The sequence below is a fragment of the Neopelma chrysocephalum genome, unplaced genomic scaffold (genome assembly GCF_003984885.1).
Source record: "Neopelma chrysocephalum unplaced genomic scaffold, ASM398488v2 Primary Assembly neopelma1_125, whole genome shotgun sequence".
NCBI classification, from domain to species: domain Eukaryota; kingdom Metazoa; phylum Chordata; class Aves; order Passeriformes; family Pipridae; genus Neopelma; species Neopelma chrysocephalum.
Genome location: NW_020897787.1, coordinates 624,156 through 648,134, shown reverse-complemented (window position 1 = coordinate 648,134; position 23,979 = coordinate 624,156). Strand labels below are relative to the sequence as shown.

General features: G+C 55.2%; 1 protein-coding gene and 2 non-coding genes across 3 annotated transcripts in view; 1 reads left to right on the top strand and 2 right to left on the bottom strand.

Moving 5' to 3' along the window:
• VAC14 (Vac14, PIKFYVE complex component) overlaps positions 1–22,962 on the bottom strand; it is a 59,601-nt gene extending 36,639 nt beyond the window's left edge. Inside the window, exons 1-12 of the mRNA XM_027698321.1 lie at positions 22,834–22,962; positions 19,131–19,281; positions 17,801–17,968; positions 17,085–17,147; positions 15,984–16,091; positions 15,094–15,203; positions 14,092–14,198; positions 13,087–13,221; positions 12,670–12,822; positions 10,584–10,638; positions 4,340–4,484; positions 3,978–4,043 (exon numbers count right to left, since the gene is read on the bottom strand). Of these exons, the coding sequence (XP_027554122.1) occupies positions 3,978–4,043; positions 4,340–4,484; positions 10,584–10,638; positions 12,670–12,822; positions 13,087–13,221; positions 14,092–14,198; positions 15,094–15,203; positions 15,984–16,091; positions 17,085–17,147; positions 17,801–17,968; positions 19,131–19,281; positions 22,834–22,937 (1,365 nt within the window). The 5' untranslated portion in view covers positions 22,938–22,962. The remainder of the gene's footprint in view (positions 1–3,977; positions 4,044–4,339; positions 4,485–10,583; positions 10,639–12,669; positions 12,823–13,086; positions 13,222–14,091; positions 14,199–15,093; positions 15,204–15,983; positions 16,092–17,084; positions 17,148–17,800; positions 17,969–19,130; positions 19,282–22,833) is intronic.
• TRNAG-GCC lies at positions 11,652–11,722 on the bottom strand. The gene has a single exon. It is a non-coding gene; the product is annotated as a tRNA-Gly (tRNA).
• TRNAG-GCC lies at positions 20,125–20,195 on the top strand. Its single transcript has one exon. It is a non-coding gene; the product is annotated as a tRNA-Gly (tRNA).
• Positions 22,963–23,979: the final 1,017 nt, after the last annotated feature.

The window sequence follows — 23,979 nt, the reverse complement described above, 5'->3', positions numbered from 1 at the left end:
ACATGTTAGAGTTCTCCTCTTTACAATCCTTAGCTTACACCCTCTGCTTTGCACCAGGTCACAGTATTTTGGCCCTGGTGGATGAAAGGCCGGGAGCTGGAGCACAAGGGCCCTAAACCCAACAGAGCAAAGCTCCAAACCAAACCATGCCAAGACAGCTATTCCCTTTGGCACAAGCTTTTGTTCAGCTTCATTGTCCTGGGAATCGGGCACGATGGCAGAAATTTGCCAGGATTTACCACGAGAGCAGAGCTCGGAGCAGGGCAGAGACCTGGGCTTTGAAACCCTGCAGTGCTGCAGCAGGACGTGCAGGAGGGCTGGAGGAGTCAACAGCAAAGGAGAGAGATGGCCATGGGAATACCACCACCCCTGGGTTTTCTTCTTGCCTGCTTTAACACTGGAAACCCAAGGGAGGGGAGAATGTTTCAGCTTCTCATGGAGAAGTTGGCTTGAAGGTCGTGCAGATTTTGCAGTACATAGAAACAGAGAATGGTTTGAGTAGGAACAGACCTTAAAAGACCATCAGGTTCTAACTCCCCTGCCATGGGCATGGACACCTTCCACCAGATCAGGGTGCTCAGGGCCCCATCCAACCTGGCCTCGAACACTTCCATGGATGGGGCAGCCACAGCTTCTCTGGGCAAACTGTGCCAGTGACTCACCACTCTCACAGGGAAGAATTTCTTCCTAATACCCACCTAAACCTGCCCTTTGCAGTCAGTGGCAGCCCACGCTGAGCTCGCCCTCTCTGGGGAAGGACATCAACTCCTGAGCAGACTTCTGAAGGAACTACTTCTGTACTCAAAGCCTTGCCTGGCCACTGCACAATGCAGGTTCTCACGCTGGCAAAGCTGAGAGGAAGCCAGAGTCTATCCTGCCTCACATCAGACACCAGCTCCACCTCACACGTCATTCCTGCCATGACTCAGACAAAAGTCCCAGCACAACTTTCAACCTCCAGCAAGATTGAGGGGAGCAGATAAGCAGACAGGAACATGTTCAGCCATAAAGAAACAACCCCATTTTGAAGCCGGAAAAAGGAAAACAAAGCAAAGAAAGAAATCCAGCAGCATCACTGCTTCACCGTTTTCTCAGAGATGCCTTTACCTCCTGTTCAGTTCACCTGAGCTCAGCTCCTGGGTCCATTCAGGGTCCAGGGAACTGAAAGGCTACATCCAAAGCTGTCTTTGCACCAGAAACTCACAGAAGATAATCCTAAAAACATGTCTTCTTTTCAGCAGTGCCTTTACCCTGCAGCTGGAAAGGTCCAATCCACTGCTCAGAAAACAACATTTTCTGACTTTTCACGTTTTCTAACATGAGTTCTTCAACCAGGGCTGCAAGACACACTGACGGATGAAGCAGCCAGTGGAGGAAAACCCACTCCCAGCAGGACCTTGCTACGTCTTGGAGCTGCAGGGAAGTTTTTAAGCACATCAAATTTTAAGCAGGGCTTTTACAGACTGCCTTCAAAAGCAGATCTCAGATGCAGGACAGAACCTTCCCCTGCCGGGGAAGCACAGGAACCAGCACGAGGCGACGCAGTGCAGCAGCACATCCGACAGCCGGGAATCCTGGATCCCGACTTGTCTCCATATCAAAGGGAACTGCTCATTTCAGCTTCGCTCCAACTTCTCTGTGCTGCCTTTGTGAATCTTAACTAGGTCTCTTGACCATTTATTTACTGGCACAAGAGAACTGGGTAGGAAGGGGAAGAGGAGAGAAGGCAGAGATGAGTCAGGAGGCTGCAGATACATCATGAGACACTGGCCCCTGTTCAGCACAGTGGAGGAGGTGCAACACTTTGTGCTACTTGAACGATAAAAACAGGCGTGAGAACTTAAAGGGCATGGATCCGGCTCCATCCAGCGTGAGCCTTTCCTTGCTTTAGGCTTGATTATTTATGGCGAGTGCACAGAGAGACTCAGAGCAGCTCAGCAAGACCAGATCTTAAAAATAAGAGACCTGAGCACAGTCTTTCAGTCTGATATACGGACTAGCACTGAGCCTCCAAAGCCAGATTGTCCTTTGGTGATGAGCTGGTGACAAACAACTGCTCCAGGACAGCTCCAGGGCACATCAGGAGAGTGACAGGTAGCCTCCAGACCATGCACTGGGGGAAGGGGAACCACGGCCACTGCAGAAGGACGTTCAACCTTGCTGGGAAAAAAGATGACGCTGACACTGCTGCCCAGCAGGTTGCCTTGGGGAGAGCAGCATCACAGGAGGAAGACAGCAAAAAAACCCTCTGAAGATGTGCACACCTTGTGTTACACCACACAACGTGCACAGCCCTGCCTGGAAAGGGGAGGGAGGTGCTCCCTCATCACAGAGCTGATGGTTACCTCACACAGGCCCCCACGCCAACCAGGTGATTCCCAGGCCATTAGCCAGGAGCTTCTGGGGATCACAGTCTGCTCTAGGACAACATAACCATGCACACAAACACTGTTCTGACTAGGCAAGCACCCCACGTCTCCTTTCCTAATAGACATTGCAGGTTAGATAGCTCAGTGTGTTCTCATCATTCCCCAAAATGTTCAGCTCAAAACCCCTCTACTACTTCAGTCATTTCTATTTCCTCTGCAGAGAGCAGCAAATCTGGTTGAGAGCCAGCTGAGCCGTGGTGTTTAATGGATTGACTCGTCTATGGATTTCCTTAAAAAAAAAAAAAAAAAAAAAAAGAGCCACCTCCAAACATTTAAATAAATAGAAGCCAGGATTAAATAAATCAGCTTAAAATTACTTTTGAGCCATTCCCAGTTATGTCACATGGAGGAAATGCATCACCAGGGTCCTTTCTTCACTGCTTTTTTCAAATATTAATAAGCAGTGTAATTGCAACATGACTCACTGCGATCTCCTGCCAAGCTGGAGAGACTATCTGCAAGATGCAGACTTTCTAGAGCATTGCAAAGGCAGATGTGTGCTTGGGGACTCTTTTGGAAAGGTTTGCATCGTAAGCAGCAGGGGATGGAAAATGGCCAGGCAGTTGCTTGCCTTTGCAAGTCATTCCCTCACTTGCTCATTCCCTTCCCTCCTCTCACATGGGATTTATTGTAGGATTGGGGTTTGGTGCACTGAGCATGTAAGGCACAGCAGAGAGCGTGTGATTTTTATTCCATGAGGAAGGTCTGGGCTGAGAAACCGGCCAGAATCCTTTGCAATTCTGGGCAAGAGGTATCCAGCTGCTGGTGGAAGCTCCAGGAGCGCCTGGGCCAGCTGTGTGCCAGCCTGTCGGCCTCCAACCTGAGCACTAAAATGCTCCAGTAAACAGCTGAGAGTGGGAGAAGACAACAACACTACTAAAATTGAGATGACTGGAACCAGAGAAGAGGGGTGAGGAAGAAAGACAAGGAAACAGGAAAACGGTGCAGCACCTCAGGAAGGGAGCAGCACGGGAGATGAAGAGCGATGGTAGAGCAAGCGGTGTCACTCTTTGCTGCCTGATTCTCTTTGCTCCTCCAAGCTGAGTGGTTCCCAGTCAATCTGATGCCATGAGGCATCTACTGCAGCCCCACCAGGCAATGCTGCTGCTGCCCTCTGAGCAGTGGGTGCTGCTTAATCGCCTCATGACTTGGATCTGGCAGTGCTGGCTGAACACAACCCCCCTTGCATCTTCACAGAGGTTGGTGAAAGGCAACTGAATTCCCATTCACCAAGGATCTGATTGTGACCCAGCCCCATGGGAAAGACACCAGCTCTGGGGTCTGAAGCACCAGCTGCTTTCCCAGGCAGGCAAAAAGGATTCTTAGGAGTTGGCTTTGAAGGGACAACTCTCAGAGATGGAAAAGAAGGTTTATACATCAGAGGGCCCCCAAGACAGCAGGGCTTCCAGCTGGATCTTCAGTTTGGCCCAGTCCCAACACTGGCCAAGCCTCACAAAATACCTCAGTTCAACCAAAAAACCCAAAGCCCAGCTAGATGTGGAGACAGAAAGCTTCCAGTAGGACTTCTGCAGCAGCTGCAGCACTCACCTCATCCGACTCATCCGAGAGGGTCCGCAGCAGGATGGGGAAGAGGCTGTCGGTGTGTCGGAACATCTAGGAGCAGAAAGGCAGGTGGCATCAGTCCTGGTCACTCCCTGCCACAGAACCACCTGCCCCAGGGGAGGCTGCAGAAAGCTTCACCAGCGTTTTCCACCTGAGCTGGAGAGCTCTTCTTCCTCAAGCTACGGGGTATCCAGCAGCCAAAGCCTTCTCAGAAAAGGCAGGTGGACACGTGTCCCCACTGCTCCCAAGACAATTACAGCCCATTCAAGGGCATGGAGCAGGCTGGGAGTGCACAAGCTCAGGTCCAAGGGAAGAAGCAGGCTCAAAATGCCGAGTCCCCAGCTTACCTTACGAGGAGTCTTGATGTACAAGTGGTAGAGCCATTTCAGGACTGCAATTCTGGTCATCATCCCAATGGATGTGTCGTGAAGGTGGCAGTCCAGCACCTGAACTATTCCATCCAGGTTCAGGGTCACCTGGATCCTCTCGCAGCTGCAGGGAAAAGAGAGTTTGGTTCAGTGCTGCAATGTCCAACTCATCCCTCCCATGGTTGGGAGGTCTACAGCACATCAAAGACTGCATCAAACATCTCAGCTTAAATCCTCACTAGATCAGCTTGCTCAGAGCCCAATCCAGCCAGGCCTTGAACATGTCCAGAAACGGGGCATCCACAGCTGCTCTGGGCAACCCCTGCCAGTGCCTCACCACAAATAGTTGGGACTCGCACTGGAACAAGAGACCCCCGGGCAGAAGAGGTCATGTCACAACATTTTTGTGTCCTGTTTGTGGTCCTGAAACCTACCTGATGATTTCCCACCTCCTCGACAGTGGGGACATGGGAAATACCTGTCGCAGGAGACTCGGTTAAGGAGAGATGATGGTTGGAACCAAGGTGGTTGGAGGAGACCACCAAGAGGAAGCTGCACTGAAGAATACAGTCATGCCTGTCCTACCCAAGATACTGAATTATTCAAGGCTGGACCAGGTTCTTGCCGATTTTTCCAGTGTGTGCAGAGCGGCCGTGCATCTTGTTTGATAAGAAATCCTGAGGGGCGGATTTCTCATGGTATAATTTGCAAGTAGAGCTGTGGCTTAATAGGATTTGATCTTCCCCAGGACACACGTTGTAAGGGCGAGATGAGGAGGCTGCGGCCCCTCACAGCCCTGCAGGGACCTGCCTGCTTGATCTGCCTCACGTAACAGATGCTGGGGGCTGAAGATTGCATTTCTTGCTTTGATATTGAAAACAACAGCCAAGGGCCAAATGCTCAGATGTGCGGAACTGAGGGGAAGGAGGGACCCACAGCATGGAGAGTTGGGAAGGGAGATGTCCAAGGGAGCAGCCTCCCAGGCCAGTTAAGCCAGCCCTGAAAGAGCTCTGTATCTGGCTCTCCTGCAGAACCATCTCCCCTGGCAGCAGTGCAGCCTGCCATGCCCCCAGCACAGGGCTGTATGTGAAGAGGAGAATGAATCCTTGACCTGACATCTCCACGTGAAAATACACTTCGCCTGCGCAGGATGGGGAAAAAGAAACCTCAGGGTAATGCATTTTTCAGGGGGAAGAGGTCGAAAGGACAGCTCAGAGAATCGGCATGGGAAGCTGTTCCTTTTAGAGGTGGTTTTGATGCTGTCACACCCACCAGCTCCGTGTTGCTGTAAGGCAGGTGGGGAGGATGCAGGGGGCCATGGTTTACCACAGCACTGTTAGTCCACTCATACTGGACTCCTACCAGCACAGAAACAATTTCCAGCCCGTTTTGTGCCAAAACTGCTCACGAAAACCCCTTCTCCATGGTTTTTGTGAGCATGGATTACCTGCTTGTGATGCAGTACCTGGGCAGGGCCAGGGTGGCTCAAGCCAAAACCCACCTGAGTGGACCCCAGGGAGTGGCTGGGAGCACCAGGCTGACCCGGAGCCAGCCCCCAGCCATGCTGTGTATCACTGCCCTGCAGCTCAGCTCCCACCAGGAGGGATGGCAGCTGGGAAAAGCTCCTTTCCGGCTCTCCTCTGCCCGCATCTGCCGAGATAAACCTTTTAGAGGGGTTTACTCAGCACAAAACCAGGGCACCACCCCGAAAAGGTCCAATGAAAAATCGGAAATTGGGATAAAAATCTCCCACCAACCACGCCCCTCTGCCTCTAAGACAGAGCAGCCCCGGATTACCAGGGGCTGCTGCCTTTCCAGGGGTTACTGCAGCTCCAACGTGGGCTCCCAGCTCGCCCTGGCTCTCCTTAATCCCCGGGAAGCGTGGAGCAGGAGCAGCAGTAATGGCATTGCGTTAATGTGATCCTCTGGGCCTGCCACGCTCCCAGCGCCGGCATCTGCGGCAGGGCAGATGTCAGATGCAATCACTTCCATCTAACCCACTACCCCAGATTCTCCTCTGGAGGATGAACGTGGCCCTGGCACCGCCCCCGTGGTTTGCCTGTGACAGCCAGAACATGTTTTTAGGGCAAACTGAGCCGTGATGGGGGCTGTGCCGGGCTCTCACCTCTGGATATTGGTGCCCTTTGCTCACGCTCAGCGGTGGGGCAGAAGACCCACCCCCCTCAGCACATATCCTCATCTCAGAAAGCACCTTCCAGCACGGGAACAGAGCTGACTTTAGCACTGCATTCACCCCAAAGCGATGTTTTTCACCCCATGTCCCTTATCGCCTCATTTTCTCATTTCTCCCCTTTCTTCAAGGGCTTCTGCCAACCCTCCCCTCAGCGGTCACCTTTCCTCTGCCAATGCCTGAGCTGTCATCTCCCTCCTGGCCTCCCACCTGGCCCAGCTGCTTTCCTGACCCCGTTTCCAGACAAGGTTAAGGCCCAGGCCAGGCTCTAGCCTTTAGGCGAGCCCGGCAAAGCGGCCTTGCCAAGGGTGGAAATATCCAGGTTCTTTCATTGTGGTCCAAGTCACAAGGGCAGCTCCCATACGGGCTGGCAGCTGTGCTGCTCAACGGGCTCGAGCCAGCGGCCAGGAGGTAAATAGCTCCTCTCTGCTCCCGGTCCCACAAGCTGTCGCTTTCTTGTCCTCCATCGCTCTCATTTCAGTGCTCTTGGCCTCCTTCTGCTTGCTGCAGTTTCCAGGATCTCCCAGGGAAGCGATGAGGCTAAGAGATCTAGGCAGAGGCATCCAATGAGCTGTAGATCACCCTGACAAGGGCTGGGACAGCGTGCCCGAGGTCCCTCTCCAGCTCACTCACCCAAGCATGCAGTGGGAGCAGCAAAGGGAAGCCACCTCTTCACTCCAGAACGGAAAGGAGAGCTGGGAGGAGCCACCCCAAAAGGACACCCCGAACCTTAAAGCTACACAAGACAAGCTGCTGGAGAATGTTTGGTGCCTGAGCTCAAAGCAAGCCATTATACTGCCTTCAACCAACCATCTCTGGGTGCTGTGTGGCACCCAGCACCATCCCTACCGTCCACTCAAGCATTCCCCACCTCCAGAGATGCCCAGCTGCACCCTAAAGGTGTGTCAGGTGCTGGGAATGGGGGTACAGCAACTTCCAGCATGAGACAAGCACCAGCAATTTTAGCTTTGTAGTGAGCCCTAACTACCACATTTAAAAGCCTGGTTTAAGCACAGCCTTGGGCAGTTCAGCCACGTGGCAGCCACTTGCCCTTTCTGCAGGGCAACACACAGCTTTAGGTGTCCGTGTGCTGCTGAACACCACCCAAAACAGGAAGCCTTCCTTCCATCAGGAAGGACAAAGACTCTTCTGCAGATTCTGTGTCCCTTACCTAGTTTGGTGAGGGATTGTGGTCCCACCACCCACACTGCCCAACCCTGGCTGCTTCCACCTGTGCCTGACCATCTGCCCAGGAGCACCACCAGGAAGTCATCTCAAACAGTCCAGGTCTTGTACCGAAACACCGACGCAGTCACAAGAGCCAAAAAAGCACTTTCCAGCTGTTTTGGTCCATTGACACAGGACAGACATCTGCATCTTCTCCTGCAGCAGCTCAGACCGACGGAAGGAAGCCCGGGCTCTGCTCCAGCAGCCACACTTCCACCTCCCCTTCCTGATCCGGTCTCACACCAGTGATCGCAGCAGCAGCATGGTCAGCCAGGCCACAGGAAGGCTCCAGTGCCTCTGAAACATGGTTCTGGTCCACTTTCAATGACAGTTTTTGCAGAGGCTGGAAGCGGGGACCCCCCTCTGGATGAGGAACCCCAAAACCCCTCCAGCCCTGTGCAGCCAGGCTCTCCCAGGAGCCAGTTCCCGCCTTGGCACAGACGTGGTCCCCATTTCCTAGTGGATGCCACCAGGAACCTCCCTCCAAGTGAAGCTGGCAAACACTTGGGAAGCATTTTGGATCACTTTTTAGGAATGGGGAGGGTGTGTGTGTGTGTCAGCTCGTGGCCACAGGAATGTGCCCAGCATCCACGCATCGAGCACTCAGACCTCGTCATCTTCTCGGATGGCATCTTCACAGAAGATGTGCCTCTGCAGATGCCAGGGCACGAGCTCCTCCGCCCCCACTGCCCGAGGTGCTCCCTTCCCTGCTGCAGCAGCACTATCCCTCTGCAGCCCGGCTGCAGGGAGGGCAGGAGGAGGGGGCGTGAGAGCTGGATGCTTGGCGCCGGGCCATGCTCCATCACTGGCTCGCCTGCCCGAGGGAAGCAGAGGGGGGGGAAACGAACAAAAACAGAAGCAGAGAGTGACTTCATCTTAAAAGGCAGCTGCAACTTCCTCCGTTTGCAGCTTTCCAGCTCTCCACGGCGGCACAGGGGCTTCCCGCGGTCCTGCCTTGACACCCAGTGGGCGCTGGGCGCGCAGGCGGCCGCCTGAGTTACGGCTGCAAACGGCTGCTTGTGCCAGCTCTGGCCTTCCTCCGGCTCCAGGGCCGAGCCAGACAGTCTGAGCAATGCACAGAGCACCAGGCAGACGTCCAGAGCTCCCACCAGCCACGTACAGCCCCCACCAAACCCGTGCCGGTCCCCCACAACGGCCACCATGGCAAAAACAATTCAGGTCCTGTCGCTGGATCAAGCAGAGAGGTCACACGGGGTGGGGAAATGGGCTTCAGGGCAGGTAAACCCCATGATAAAACCTGGAGTTTCCTGTTTAAAAGGGCTTAGGAGGGGCTCAAGAAGAAGTCTCTCTGCAAAGCCAGGTCTCTTAGAGATGTGGAGGGTCCTTCTTGCTGTCCCAGATGGCTTTCCCTGGTGCTGGAGTTGCTGGCAGACTAATTCAGCTTGGGCAGCCTTCTCCTTCTATCTCTCTGTGACAGTGGGACAACACACCCCAGCTCCCCCCTGTTTCTGTCCCCCTTCAGTTTTCACTCCCTCTCTCCCCCAGGTGCAAGCTCTTCAGCACACAGACACAGCTATCACTTGTTCTCCCGACTTATTGCCTCTTCTTTTTCTTCCCCATCCCCTTCTCCATTTCAGCCCTAAGGCACATCCACTTCTGCACCTACTAAAGTTTTAGGGTTGAGCAGGGTCAGGACCCAGCAATGACAAAAAAGCCAGGAAAATCATTCAAGAGCCATAAACCAACATCTAGGTGCAAATTAAACGACCTGTACTTCCAAGAGAGAAAAAAATTAAGGGCATCGTTAAGACCAGGGAGTAGCTGGGCTGTACAGAAATGCAAAAAAGGAATGGAGGGTACACACCATCAACCTGAAAAGCTGATGCTTGCATTGCTCTGGGATGTGTCACGATGGGCATCACGCTGGTAGGATGCAGCTAAAGCAACACATCCTATTTTGGGGAATCACAACAACAAATAAAAATAAGCATCAGCACAATAAAAGTGTTGGAAACCACGACCTCTGAGTAAAGGAATTGCAGCAGCAGGAGGAAAGAAAAGATGCCATTAGAGCAGATGGATTTGTCCCCAAATTCAGACAGCTGGATGGGAGGAAAGGTATTTGCAGGAGACATGATTTAGATGAGACACTGAGAGAGAGCGTGTTGGGCACAGAACTGGTGCAGGGCTGACTAACGCCACACGAGGCTGCCAGGGGTGCAAACAACTCACCTCTGCGGCCCCAGGTCCAACCCCACAGCCCCGTGGTGCCGTGGGGGGCTGCCAGGGCTGCAGCCTGGAGCAGGGTCAGTGCCCCCCAGGCTCTCCTGCCAGCCCCAGACTGTTCATGTGCCACGTTCCTGTGAGGCCTCTGTGCCTCCAGAAGACGAGCACACAGTTCCTCTCCCACCATTCCATTGCAAAGGCAGAAGGGAACTAAATGCCTTCTGTACTGGCCAAGTTAGAAGAGCCATAAACAAGACAACCTCCTCTCCAACTTCACCCTATTTTTTAGGTGGAGGGCACAACCACGGAGGCTTGAGGACACATGAGGTGCAGACTCCTCAGTGCACAGACACTTGCTGCCTCACTGGGCAGCTTTGCAAGGTCTCTTCAGGAGAAAAACCACCTCGGTTTACCACAAACTCAAGACATTTTGGTGCAAAAGCATTAAAGAGAAGAAGTCAACCCCTAGAGCATCCCCAGGCATCCACCCTCCTGGGACCCAGGAGACCCCAACTGCTTCCCAGCTCAGCCCACCCTTCCTCACAGTTCTGTCTGCATCTGTCAGTCCTCGTCTGTACCCTGAGAAGCCTTCCCTCTGAAGCAACAAACAGACCCTACCTGGTCACTGTGAAGACACCGCTGTTGCTGGAGTCACCAGATGCATCCAAAGACCCTGGGGGCAGGAGAAGAGGAGACACAGTTAGTGGGATGGCAGGGAAGGTGGACAGCAGGACTGGGAGGCTGGAGAGCTGCATGACCTTCTGCAAAGACATCACAAGCCATTGTCTGAGGGTCTGGGGACCCAAAGAATCACTTCTGCCTGCAGTGAGCATTTTATACTCCTTGTCAAGCTCTTCTCTGCTGCCAGAGAAGCTGGTACAGGACTGCACCTACCCAGCAAAATGCAGGTGGCACAGCTTCAGACCTCTGCCCCAAACTGGGTTTCCTCCTCTGTAACAGAGACCCAGACACATCCTTCTAATGGTTTCAACCATTCTGAAAGTAGCCCAGAACTGCAGAGCTGCCTTCAACTGTCTTGATCTCAACACCTTGAGATACCACACACACAGGGAAGGTGGAATCCAACCCAGGACATCTCCACCCGGCCATAGCCTGACTCCGTGTGGAAGCCAAGAGGCCCAAACAGCTTTTCAACCTCTGCTAACACTGGGTGCTAACACTGGGTCTTACAAGCACAGTGACAAAGCACTGCAGGATGAACTTGACTCTTTGTGCCCCCTTGTGCCAAGAGCCTCTACTCACACAGACAGCGCCACCGCCACATCAGCACTCCCAGGGAGCAGAGCTGAGAGTTTCTGATGGAAAAGCACCACAGCTTTTTCTGATCCTGCCTGCTTCAAGGTGAAATTTAACCCCAGAGGGGTCGAGATTAAAGCAATTAAGTTTTCCGTTGATGTTTGAAAGCTCTTCTGTGACAGATTTTAATACAAGGAGGTATTCTTGGGACAAACGAGGAATAAAAAAGAAAAGTTTTTGCTGCCGTGCTACAGCAGCACATTTTTCTGCTTTATCCCTTCCAAAAGGAGACCCTGTGTGGCGTTTGGCAGTGAAAGCTTTTGCGTTTTTGTTGAAGATTAAGGTGCTTCCTTAGGCTGAGATTATGAGCTGACTGGGTCCACGTTACGGACAGAAATCAAAGCAAAACAGGAGGAAAAAAACAAGCTTTGCATTGGCCGGGAATCGAACCCGGGCCTCCCGCGTGGCAGGCGAGAATTCTACCACTGAACCACCAATGCTGCCCTGGGAGCTGCCTGCGCCTGTTCCTGCCTCCCCACAGGCAGGAGGACACGGACACCCCTCTGTCTCAATTCCAGCCACCTGGAATCTCCCTCTCACAGCAGGGTTTTCCACCCCCCTGCTCCCTCTCCCAGCAGGGTTTTCCGCTGGCAGGTGCTCTTTTACAGAAGAGCACCGGGCTGAAGGTGCAGCCCCAAACCAGCACGGCTGAGCTCATGTGATTTAAATGTTACACACATACTTTGCACGCCGGCACAACAAAGATGTGCTGTGCCAGAAGCAGCATTTAGTCATGCCAGGACAACGGCACCCCAGGGATGCCAGAGGGCTGAAGCCACTGCTGCTTCCAGGCATCAGTTCACTGCGACTGCTTAGTTTCTTCTCCACTGAACCCTCTTCCAGCTCTTCCAGTCTGCTTACAAACGTTTGCCTTTTGCGTTCTGGAAGTTTTGAGGACTGGGACAATACCCACATGATGGTCTGGAGAGCACTATGAATTTGGAGAGGATCCAAAATCCTTCTCCTTCCTTCCCTTTCTTTACCCTTCTCCACCATCAACACCCTTCATACGCGTGTTGATGCACCCCCAGGGCAAACACAGCTCTCCGAGCTCTCCTTTGGGTGACAACAGCTGCTCTCGAACTATAAATGATCTTTTTCAGGTCAACTTAATGACTAAGTCGAAGTGGAGGGTGGTGAGGGGATGGGGATGCTCATGAGGGAACACAGCACTGCAGCACCACTTGGGCTCCAGGCCGGCCCAATGACCCTCTTACCAAACAGGTCTCTCTCAGCAGAGATCTGTGAAACAGGTCCCCAAAGAAAGCAGAGAGGTCCCACACGTCCTGAGCTGCTTCAAGACACCAAACCAACTCAGGAACTTCTCTCGAGAACCTTCCCTTGACCTTCCTCACACCTCTAAGGGTCCAGATCAATGGGGACTCACCGCTGGACGCTGCCTCTGGCTTGGAGAGGGACTCCTCCGGGGTGGGCTCCATCGGTATGTTCATCGACTGTTTGGCCTCATCCATTTCATCATCCTCTGGGATGACCAGCTTCATCAGGCTCTGGTTGCACACGTTTGCCACCTCCTTGATGTCTGAGTGAAGGCAGTGTAAGGAACACACATGGGTAGGTGCCAGCCACGGAGAAGCCACCACAGCCCCACCAGGGCTGCCCCAACCCAGCTACTGCAACCCTCCTCACGTCCAAACAGCCACTGTGGGTCTCAGCACTTGGAGGGAGGACTTCTCCTGGCCCTCTCCAGCCATGCAGCTGGACCTGCACCCCAGGGGCGGGAAGCAGGTGCTTCCCTGTGGGTTGCTGTAGCAGGAATGGGAGCAGCTCCGAGGTACAAGGATACTCTTCTTGCGATCATCGTAGGAGAGACATGGCAGGACCGCGGTCAGGATCCCTGAGGAGTAGGGCAGCATCACCCGGCCAGCCAGCTGGATGAACTCCCTCATCCAGCACATGGCTGTAAGCTGGATCAGGTCATCTGGAAGACAGGGGACAAGCAAGGGTGAGGGAAAGGACAGCACTGGCAGCTGAGCAAACCCCATAAGCCAATGACCACCTGTGAGCATGGAGCTACCTCTGCTCCATCCAGAGAGACCCCAGCCTGGGAAAGCTCAGTCCCAGAGGAGATCAACTAAGACCTGAATCTGCAGTGAGGCTGAGATTAAACACAATCATTAAGTTTCAGAGTTAACCCCCTTCAACTTATAATGAAGGTTTTCTCATTTACAAGTATTCTGTCAAGCTTACCAATGCATAAGGATATTTCCACTGTCACACCCATTGCACTTGTGTATCTGGGTCAAGCATTGTTCCTAGAGCTGGGGTTTTAACAACCTCCCCAAGTTCTGGGGCACTCTGCTCATGCAAGGGCCAGGTTTTAGGCTTAAACAGTGTCAGCTTAATGAAAAGCCAGCAATCTCCCAAGAAACCCACTCCCACCCAGCAATGCTTAAAGAGCAGTTTAAGCTCAATGAGCACAACCTGGGTTCAAGACCCTTCTCGGGAAACACATCCAGCTGCAGCTGGAACCCTCTGCCACTGCCTACACAGCAGACCCACAGGAGCTGCACTGGCAGCACTGGCACAAAGCCCACACACATCCAACTGTCCGGGCTGTGCACCTCGTGCCACCAGAGGTTATGGCAAGCCCTTAAGGAGATCCTTCCAGAAGTGCTGCATATCCACAGGTGCCATGCACAGCCAGATATTTTACTTTCAGGCCCCTCTGCTCTGGGAGGATGCCAGACCTGTGTTGTGTCTGGGGCATCAGCAGTAGTGCAACTGTGGGAGAGCTGCCTCCCACCACAAACCAGGAGCTGGGTGCTACTGCTCGGCCCTGTGCACTCACCCGCTGCCTGGCAGTGGATCACCAGGATATTGGCCATTTCTGCAAACTTGACACTGGAGGGATTCTTCTTGATCTCCTTGAGGAATTCCCCAAGAGCCACCTCGCACCTGCGGACAGGCAGAGCAGCTGGTCAGTGCTTGGTCGCCTTGGATGGAGAAGTCAGGGAGAAGTTATGGACACAATCCTGCAGGGTCACATGGAAGGGTGCTGGTGGCACAGCAGAAGTGCCTCTGCACAAGGGTAGGGCCAGGAAGGGATGAGGCTGAGAAGCTCATCCTGCCCCAAACAGCTGTGAGGACAAAGGTAAAATGACTGTCCAGAGCCCCCCACACCTTCCCAAAACTCCCTCACAGCCACTCAGGCTCTGTGGATATGGAGGTGCCTGGGATGGGGAGCACAGAGGGGAGCAGCTGGGCAGCCAATATCCAAAGTTTTCAGTGCTGGTTCCTCAACATGTGGATGCTGGGAAACAAAGATACAGAGAGGATCCAGAAGGGCTTGGCAGGAGGATAGGCCCAGGCTGGTCTCGGCACTTACTTATGCCCTACAAAACAGGTCCAGCCACTCTCTCCCAGCACAAAGCACCAGGATCCTCTGAGCTCTCTGAGAACACACAGCCAATCCTGTGCTTCTGTCTTGGAATCAGCAGCTCCCAGTGCTTGCTCCTGTTCTCCACCCAGGAGACGCTGGGCTGGAGCTCTGCCTCACGTGCTGCTGCTTCAGAGAGCTCACACCCCATCCCTGCAGCACACTGGCTGTGAAGTCAAGGCTTCAACCAACCCAAAACAGTCTGTCCCCCAGGCACAGAGCACGGTGTCCTCCCCAGTCACAACAAGCCCTTTGCCAAGGACACTTTGATCCCCCACCCAAGCTGATCTGCCTCCCACTGAGTGCACGGGGTTTTGCTGCAGTCATACAGAAGAGCTGCAAACCAAGGAAGAGGGTGATGGATGGACAGCAAACATGACACAGCCCTCACACCCCGCCAGCCTTCACACTCACATTTTCCGTATCTCCTTGCTGTTGTCTCCCAGGATCTGGAAGAGCCCGTCCAGGATTTCTGGCAGGTAATCCAAGAGGTTGATGTCAGGCACAGACTCCAAGACCAGGATCTAGCTCGGGAAGGAGTAAGAAAGAAGAGGTGAGTTTTGGAGAAGCTGATTAACATCACCAGCACAAATCTGGCAGGATACTGAGGAATTCAGAGCTGAGCTGTGTGGGATGGGGGGAAGAAAAAAAGGACAGCGTGGAGCTGCTCATCTCGGGAAGCAGCTGAGCTGGCACAGGAAATGAGTGATCAACCTGCAGCACTGCTACATTTCCAATCACAGCTCTGTAAAACAACGCAGGGATCAGGAATGACTCCCAAGACATGTGCAGGCAGACCTGGGATGGCAACGGTACAGCTGAGAGTCCAGGGACACACATCCCCTCAGACTCCAACCAGGCACCAACAGCTTCTGCCCTGCACAGAGAGGAGAAAGCAAGGGGAGATCCCTTGCCTCCCGGAGAGCAACATCCCTCCATCACTGCTGGGTGGTGGAAAGCAGCCTGGCACTGTCCCTTGGGAGACTATAACCTCTAGACCACAGTATGTCTATTTATACAAGCAACACTTTGACTGTACTTTCTAACTTGGTGTGCAATGTCCTGAACAGGTTGGCAGAAGCACAGTGTGATGTCCCTGTGACTGCACCAGCAAGGTGACAGGGAACTGCCCTTTTAAAGAAGGTCAAAAACTCAGCTGGCTTAAAACCCGCCCAAATAAATCCAGGTGCCTGAGCTCACACATCGCTGTGGATATCTGCAGTTTGCCCAGACACAGGAAGCTGACAGGACACAATATTCTGGAGTTCAGACTGGCAGGAACACGTGGCACCCCGTGCACCTACCCAGGATATGATGAACTGGCGGGCATACTGGTTGTTGGAGTAAATCCTCTCACGCAGCAGTGGGATGAAGCCCACCAGGTCAAACTGGTTGCTCTCTGTCACGATATCCTGCAGAGCCCAAGCAGAGGGTGTTAGGAAGGATGGCTGCCAACTCACGGCCATGCAGACACCCCACCCCGTCTTTTTAAGACACATGACAGGAAAAAGATGACAACCAGTTGATGCATAGATCTGCAGGTCATGAGACCTGGGGAGAAGGAACCAGGCAGTTTATTCAGGCAATGAGCTAGGAATTCCCCCCCCTTGGGCAGGGACTGGGCAAGACCCAGAGAGGGATGCTCCTGCCTGCTGTGTGGCAGCCTGGCTCAACAGGAGGACGATGGGAGCATCCCCAATTCATGCCTCAGTGGTGTGCTGCACACATGAGCAAGCACTTTTGATGCAGCCACACGTATCAGGGTGGGAAAGTCCCTGAGTTTCCTTCAAAGCTCTTTCTACACGCTTGGTGGGTTTTGCTGCGTGGCCGAGTCTCTCGCCCCGGTGTGGTGGAGCTGATCTCCCAGCAGGAAGGTTTGCAGCAGGAGACTGGTTGAACTGGTGTGATAAAGAGGAGTGAGGGCAGGATCTGGGAGGGAGCTGCTCGCCTCTGAACAGCAGGAAAAAAGGAACTGGGAGGTCTGTGACAGTAAAAGCCCGTCGCCAGACAGAACAGGAACGGGAACCAAGCCCTGCACCCCAAAGCAGCAGCAGAGCAGCTCTGCTCACAAAGTGACTCGCCTGGGCAAGGCAGAGCAGAGGAACAGCCCTTCTGTTGCCTGGGACAAGGGTGAAAACCCGGTCAGACTAAAACCTTGCTTCCTCCAGTTCCCAGGAGTTGAATGCACACGTGGCCCTGGGATAACCCACCAGCCCCTCCATCCAGCTGCCTGAGAAGGCCCCCAGACCCTCAATCCAAGAGGCTGTGGTCCATGAGAGAAAGAAATGTTTTACCAGCAGCCACTGGGATGGTTTTGGCACCTGCAGCCTCAGGGACTGACACATCCCCAGCCAGGACATGCCTCCAGCCTACACCAAGGACTCTCAGCTGGGGAGCAAAACTACCTTGAGGAGCCGATCGAGGAGCTCGGAGCCGCTTTTGACGTTTGGGTCAGGATCAGCAGCCAGCTGTGAACGACAGAAACAAGAGCCATTGCAGCACTGGGTCCCAGGTCTGCTCCCTGCTCTGCAGCGCAGCTCCCAGCAGGCTCACGGGACTGTTGCTCTCCTCTGGCATTACAGGGATGGACAGAGAGAAGACCCTTTATCTCCAATTTCTCATTAGGCTCCACCAAATTCTCCTAAGGGGAATATCAAGCAAACTTCACCTCCCCCTGCTATGCAGGTTTTCATGGGCCAGTCACGCCCTCAAGAAGGAGAGAAATACAAGTTACCAGTGAAAATCTGCAAAGACATAGACATGGTTTTGACCCTACAGACCCCACAAAGCTGTAGTGCTGCAGAGCCACCTCGCCTGCAGCAGCTTTCTCAGCCTCATTTTCGAACACCATTCAACAAGGAGCAGGAAAATACATCCTGGGGGTGAGGATGAGCAGAGAGCAAGGTATCTTACAGTGAACTCCACACCCACAGTATCAGTGAAACTGTGTGGAGACTGCTCATTTTGTCCTTCAGACCTGTCTGGGTCAAAGTAAACCAGTTTACTTGGAACGGCGACCTTGGACAACCCGGTTTGTTTGACTTGGAGATGTCGAGGACTAGGGAAGAAGCCTCAAGTGTGGGAAAGAAAAGCACATGGGGGTCAAGAGGAAGCTTCTTACCTTGCTGAGGCCATCAAAGAGCACGTTGAAGTGCGGGAGGACAGAGCCTCTGGCCACCTTGACGATGTTGTAGAGAGCCTCGCAGGCGTAGTACCGCAGGCGACTGTCAGCATCATTGAAACACGTCAGCACTGGCTCAATCAGCTCCTTCAGGTACAGCCCAGAGTCCTGGTGGGCACAGGGAGACTGCTCAGCCAAGGACCATGGCACAGGGAAGAGACGGCACTGCCCCGGCACGTACTGCAAACATTCTGCCCGTACCTTAGCCCTCCTTCCCTTGGATGGACAGGAAGCTGAACGTGAGCCAGAGTGTGCCCAGGTGGCCAAGAAGGCCAATGGATCCTGGCCTGGATCACGAATGGTGTGGCCAACAGGGCCAGGGAAGGGATTCTTCCCCTGGACTCAGCACTGGTGAGGCCACCCCTGGAGTGCTGTGTCCAGTTCTGGGCCCTCAGCTCAGGAAGGATATTGAGGTCCTGGAGCAGGTCCAGAGAAGAGCAACAAGGCTGGGGAAGGGACTCGAGCACAAGTGCTGTGAGGAGAGGCTGAGGGAGCTGGGGCTGTTCAGCCTGGAGAGGAGGAGGCTCAGGGGAGACCTCCTCACTCTCTCCAACTCCCTGACAGGAGGGGGGAGCCAGGGGGGGGTTGGTCTCTTTTCCCAGGCAACGATCAGCAAGACAAGAGGGCTCAGGGTCTTCAGCTGTGCCAGGGGAGGTTTAGGTTGGATATTAGGAAGATTTCTTTCCAGAGAGGGTAATCAGCCATTGGAATGGGCTGCACAGGGAAGTGGTGGATTCTCCGTCCCTGGAGGTTTTTAAGAAGAGACTGGATGTGGCATCAGTGCCATGGTCCAGCAACTGCAGCAGGGTTGGATCAAGGGTTGGACTTGATGATCTCGGAGGTCCCTTCCAACCCAGCCAATCACATAGATTCTGTGATTCTATGACCCTGCTCATGCTGCCGGGGCTGCCTGAGCTGGGGGTGGGAGGTGGAAGGGCTGCAACTCCTGTCAGCCCTGTTAACACAAATCAGCACCCAACCTGCTGAGTCTAGTCCAGCTGCTGAAGACTGAGGATGGACAGATGCGCTTTAAACACGCCTAGGGGGAGCTGCCAAGATGTAACCCAGGCTAGAAAGTGCTCCAGGGCCCAAAGGATGAAGCTGGGTGTGCTGGGAAAACTCAAACACCACCCAGCTGAACGCTGCGAGGCAGGGAGGGAGCCAGGGAGCTGCAGGGCCACCAGCCCGAGTCTCCTCATCACACTGTCCCAGGAGGAACTGCTGTTCTCACACCACAACCTGCACAAGCCCCAAACCCCACCGCACCCACCTTGCCCAGGGCGATGGAACAGGCTGCCAGGCCAATGAGCCCCCCTTTCCGGCTGTGGGGGTGCTGGGAGAGAGCAAACTCCTGTGACAGGATCTGGATGACGTGTTTGATTTGAGACGTGTTGTTCTGAGCCACAAACTCTCGCACCAGCCTGGGGAGAGGAGAGGAGAGCACACGGGAGGGTTTAGGTTCTGCCCGATACAAACGCTGAGGGGTTTGGTTCCCCACGGGTGTCAGAAACAGGGGACTTTCAGCCACAGCAAACAGCAGAGAAAGTGGTAATGAAATGGGGGATGCTGACAGGATCCACAAGTGAAACTAGAGCTCTCCCCTCCGCCCTGCTCACATCCAACAGCAGCTCACTGCCCTCCTGCTGCTCCAGCCTGCAGCCTCCTACAGCACTCACGAGCTCTAAGCCCAGGATGGGCTCTCAGGGGCCACCCCAGTGCAGCTGTTTGCTTGCAGAGAAGAAGTTACCAGGTCTTCAAACCCCCTCTCCAACAGGGCAGGTCATTTACCCCCGGCAGGGCACAGGACAGCAGCCAAGAGGAGCTAAGCATACACCAGGAGTGCTGGTAGCTCGGCACGGAATTGCTGCCCACCAGACCCACACACAGTGCCAAGATTTTGGACCTTTCCCAGCCACCCACACACTGCTTCAGCTGATACCTCATACATTTCATTTTATATTAACAGTATATTTAAATATGCTCCTAAACAGCACAAGCCTTAATAAAAAGCCAACCCCGTTTCCATACGCAACACCTGCTCCGCCCCAGGAACTTGCAGCTCGTTACCCAGAGATAATTAATGCATCACCCGTGCTCAGATGAACGAGCTCCAGCCCTGCTCCAGCCTACGGAGCTGCTTCCAGGTCCCAGCTCGTCCGTGCAGCCCTTTGGCCCTGGTTTCCCTGCGGCAGAGCTGCTGGCCAGGCAGGGAGGCACAGGCAGCTGTGGAGCCAGATGTGGAGCCAGATGTGGAGGCAGCTGTAGCATTGGTGGTTCAGTGGTAGAATTCTCGCCTGCCACGCGGGAGGCCCGGGTTCGATTCCCGGCCAATGCAGTGCTGCTTTTCCTCCATTTTTCTTGGACTTCTATCCACAATACAAGACCCAGGCACCTCAAAAATTCCGCCTAAATCACTAACCTTCACCTTCATTGCCTATAGAGGTGAAAAAGCTTTCACTGTCTAACTCCATACAAGGTTTCTTTGGCACTATGTGGATCTCACACTGCCCTCTCCCAAACAGGGGCCACCGGCCAGTTACGCACTTTATAATCCAGGAAAATCATTACAGAAAATGTTCATGAACTTTCCTTCCCAGGATTATGAACACCAGCTCTGCTCTGACCTTAGCAGCTGCTCCCTTTCCCCCCAGGGGCACCAGGGAGCCCCTCCCTACTCTTCCTACTCCAAAGCCAAGTTCTCCAACAGTTACAGCCCGACCCTTTCTCCCAAACTGCTCATTTAGGGAAAATGGCTCCATCTCCAGTCCTGCTCCAAAAAGAGGAACACACTGAGCTCAAGCAAGACAGACCATTGGGGTGATCACTTTACTGCCTGCATTTCATGGATGGAGCTTTGCTTGAATGTGAATAAGTTTACAGACTTCCTTAAAGGGTTCAAGATTTAATTAACGAGGCAAAAAGCCGTGGAAAGTGAAGTGCAGCATCAGAGAGCCTAAAAGCAGCAGGAGCTGCTGCTCCTGCATCACCAGTCAGAGGACAAGGAGGTTCCTGAGTTGAGAGACAGCAAGTTCCTCCTGGCTCAATGCCATGGACATGGGAGAGATGCTGCTGGGGCTGTTCTGTGATGGGTTTTGGATGATCTAAACCTGTGAGATCTGCAGAAAAGTTTGGCCCTTGCCGCCTTCCTCCTCATACCCTTCCCAAATCATGTTTGCAGATTGATTAGCTGAACTGTCTGACCCCAAAGCAGACTTTGGTTGGTATAAGCCAAGCACAAACCCCCAACCCTGGGGCAGAGTAAGTCAGAGCAGAGCTACTTGGACAAGACAAGGAGTATCACCCCTCTCACAGTGCAGTGAAGGGGCAGTTACTGAAGTACCACCAAGGCTGGAGTTATGAGGACACTGCAACAGTGTCTCACCCTGCAACTCACCCACAACAAATTATTCCTTTAACAAAGAGAGAAAATGAGGGAAAGGTAAACACACAGCACAGCAGAAGGGGCTCACTGGGTTGAGTTTGTACCAAACACCCCATCCCAGAGCCATCTTTCTGTGCTCCCACACACCCCCTCCCACAGAGGACCCTCCGCGTTCGGGGCAGGCAGGTCCCACATCACATTTCCACTGAACCCTCAGCAGAGCAGCTCCATCCCCACATCACTGCCTGCCACGAGAGGCTGCTCCCCTTGCAGGCCCGCCATGGACGCATCTCCCACCCAAAACTCACCCGCCAGCTTGGATTGTTGCTCCCAACCCTGCACTGGGACATGCGGGAAACACGTACAGGCAACACTAGAGGGGCACAGCAGGTGCCAGCAGACCTTTGCCTGGGATGCTCAGAAAGGCAGGCCCGAGCTCTGCTGCAACAGCAGCTGTGCAGGAAGAACCAAAGAACTCCCAAGGGTGACAGCAGCACTTCCCACCTCTCTAGCCAAGAACCAGTGTGGGAATGGTTGGGGTGAGCCCTCCGGGGAGAGGTGGGATGGCACCATGAGGTGATGGCCCCAGGCTGACATGAGATGGGCAATGAGCACAGGTGGGCTCTGCTGTCCCCACTGTGGCTCCTGCTGCTGCCCAGTGAGACCCTCATGTCCCCCAGCCCCAACCAGAGCAGGGTGTGGAGTTGGCCATGTCACAGCACAGCAAGCACCGCATCTCCAGTGCATTCCTGCGGTGATGCCACTCACACTTTCACCTCACACAGAGCTGTGCAACTGCACCAGGGACCCACCGTCAGACCAGGCCTTCTGCAAGGGGCCCGTGGGCACGACCCTGCCCAGGGACACGCACCCGGAGCCGGCGGGTCCTCACCGGCACCCAGGGGATAAACTTCAGTGCCCGGTGGGACGGGGCTGGGAGAGAGGGAGCAGCTTGGGGGGAGAGCCCCGTACCCTGGCACCCCCAAAGGCACTCTCTCCGACAGGGTCACCGTGTCACCTGAGCCCCTTCCCGGGGTTGCTGGGCCCACAGAGTCCCACGTATGGACCACTCATAATGACCCTCGCCCCGAAGCCCCCAGGGCCCACTGGGGTCACCCCTTTCCCCGGCACCACACAGACCCACGGTCCCCCCAGCGTGACCTCCAGCCCCAAAGCCCCCAGGTCCCACTGGGGTCACCCCTTCCCTCGGCACGTTGGATCCCCACGGCCCCCCCAGGGTGACCCTCACCCCCGAAGCCCCCAGCTCCCACCGGGGTCACCCGCTGCCCCTACTCCGGGCCTCCCAGGTCCCCCCGGGGTGACTCCCACCGCCGCAGCCCCCGGCTCTCACCGGGCACAGCCGGGCCGGTCCCTCCCGCCGCCCCCCGCCCGGTGGGAGCTGGACCCACCCCAAGGATCCCTGACCGGCTCCCGCCACGCTGGGGCCGCGGGGAGCCCCCGGCACGCCAACACCCCTCCCCGCCCTTCCCCGGGGAGCCGGGTCGGCCTCTCCGGCCCCATCCCCGCAGCGGCGGCGCCGCCCTCGACTCCCGCTGCCCTCGCCGGTTTCCCGGCACCTCCCGCCACTCACTTCTCGATCTCCAGGGCCGCCACCTTCCTCTTCTCGTAGAGCTTGTCGGTGAGCGCCCGCACCACGCCGGGCGCCAGCGGCGCCAGGTCCCGCTCGGTGTTCATGGCCCCGCCGCCGCCGCCGCCGGGCGGCCACGTGACCGCGCCCGGGACCGCGCCCACGTGACCCCGCCGGCGGCGCGCCCACGTGACCTCCCTCGCCCCGCCCACGCCCCCCCTGGCCCCGCCCACGGGACACCCTCGCCCCGCCCACGGGACCCCGCCCCTGAGGGGCTCGAGGGAAGGGGCTGAGGGGAGACCGGGAAGCTGAGCATGAGCCAGCAGTGTGCCCGGGGGGGCAAGAGGGCCAATGGATCCTGGCCTGGATCGGGAACAGTGTGGCAGCAGGAGCAGGGAAGTGATTCTGCCCCTGGGCTCAGCGCTGGCGAGGCCACACCTGGAGTGCTGTGTCCAGTTCTGGGCCCTCAGTTCAGGAAGGACATAGAATCATAGAATCAGCTGGGTTGGAAGGGACGTCCGAGATCATCAAGTCCAACCCTGGAGCAGGTCCAGAGAAGAGCAACGAGGCTGGGGAAGGGACTGGAGCACAGGTCCTGTGAGGAGAGGCTGAGGGAGCTGGGGCTGTTCAGCCTGGAGAAGAGGAGGCTCAGGGGAGACCTCATCACTCTTTACAACTACCTGAAAGGAGGGTGTAGCCAGGAGGGTGTCCCGAATCCAAGGGGCGGGGGAGCACAGGGCAGTGGGAATGCCGGCGCTGGGAATGCCGGCGCTGGGAATGCCGGCGGTCACGGCGCTGCAGTGGCGGAGCGCGGCCACACGGGAGCGCCGTGACCCTGGAATGTTGCCGGGATCATCCCGGCTCCGGGAAAAGCGCCGGCGGGACTTTGGCGCTGGAATGAGCCTCGTCCCGGCCGGGGGCGAGCCCGGGCACCGGGACCCCAAAACACACGGCCATGGGGCGGGGGAACGGCGGAGGCTCGTGGGAAAGCTGCTGAACGTGCTCGTTTGCAGCCCGCGGGGTCACGCTGTTAAATGCCGGGATGCGATCCAGAGGCTTCTCCACGCGGGAAGGGATTTCCCTGAAAGATAAGTGCATATCGAGAGAAACGAGAAGTGAATTTGCAGATGACCTTCCCTCGCATTATCT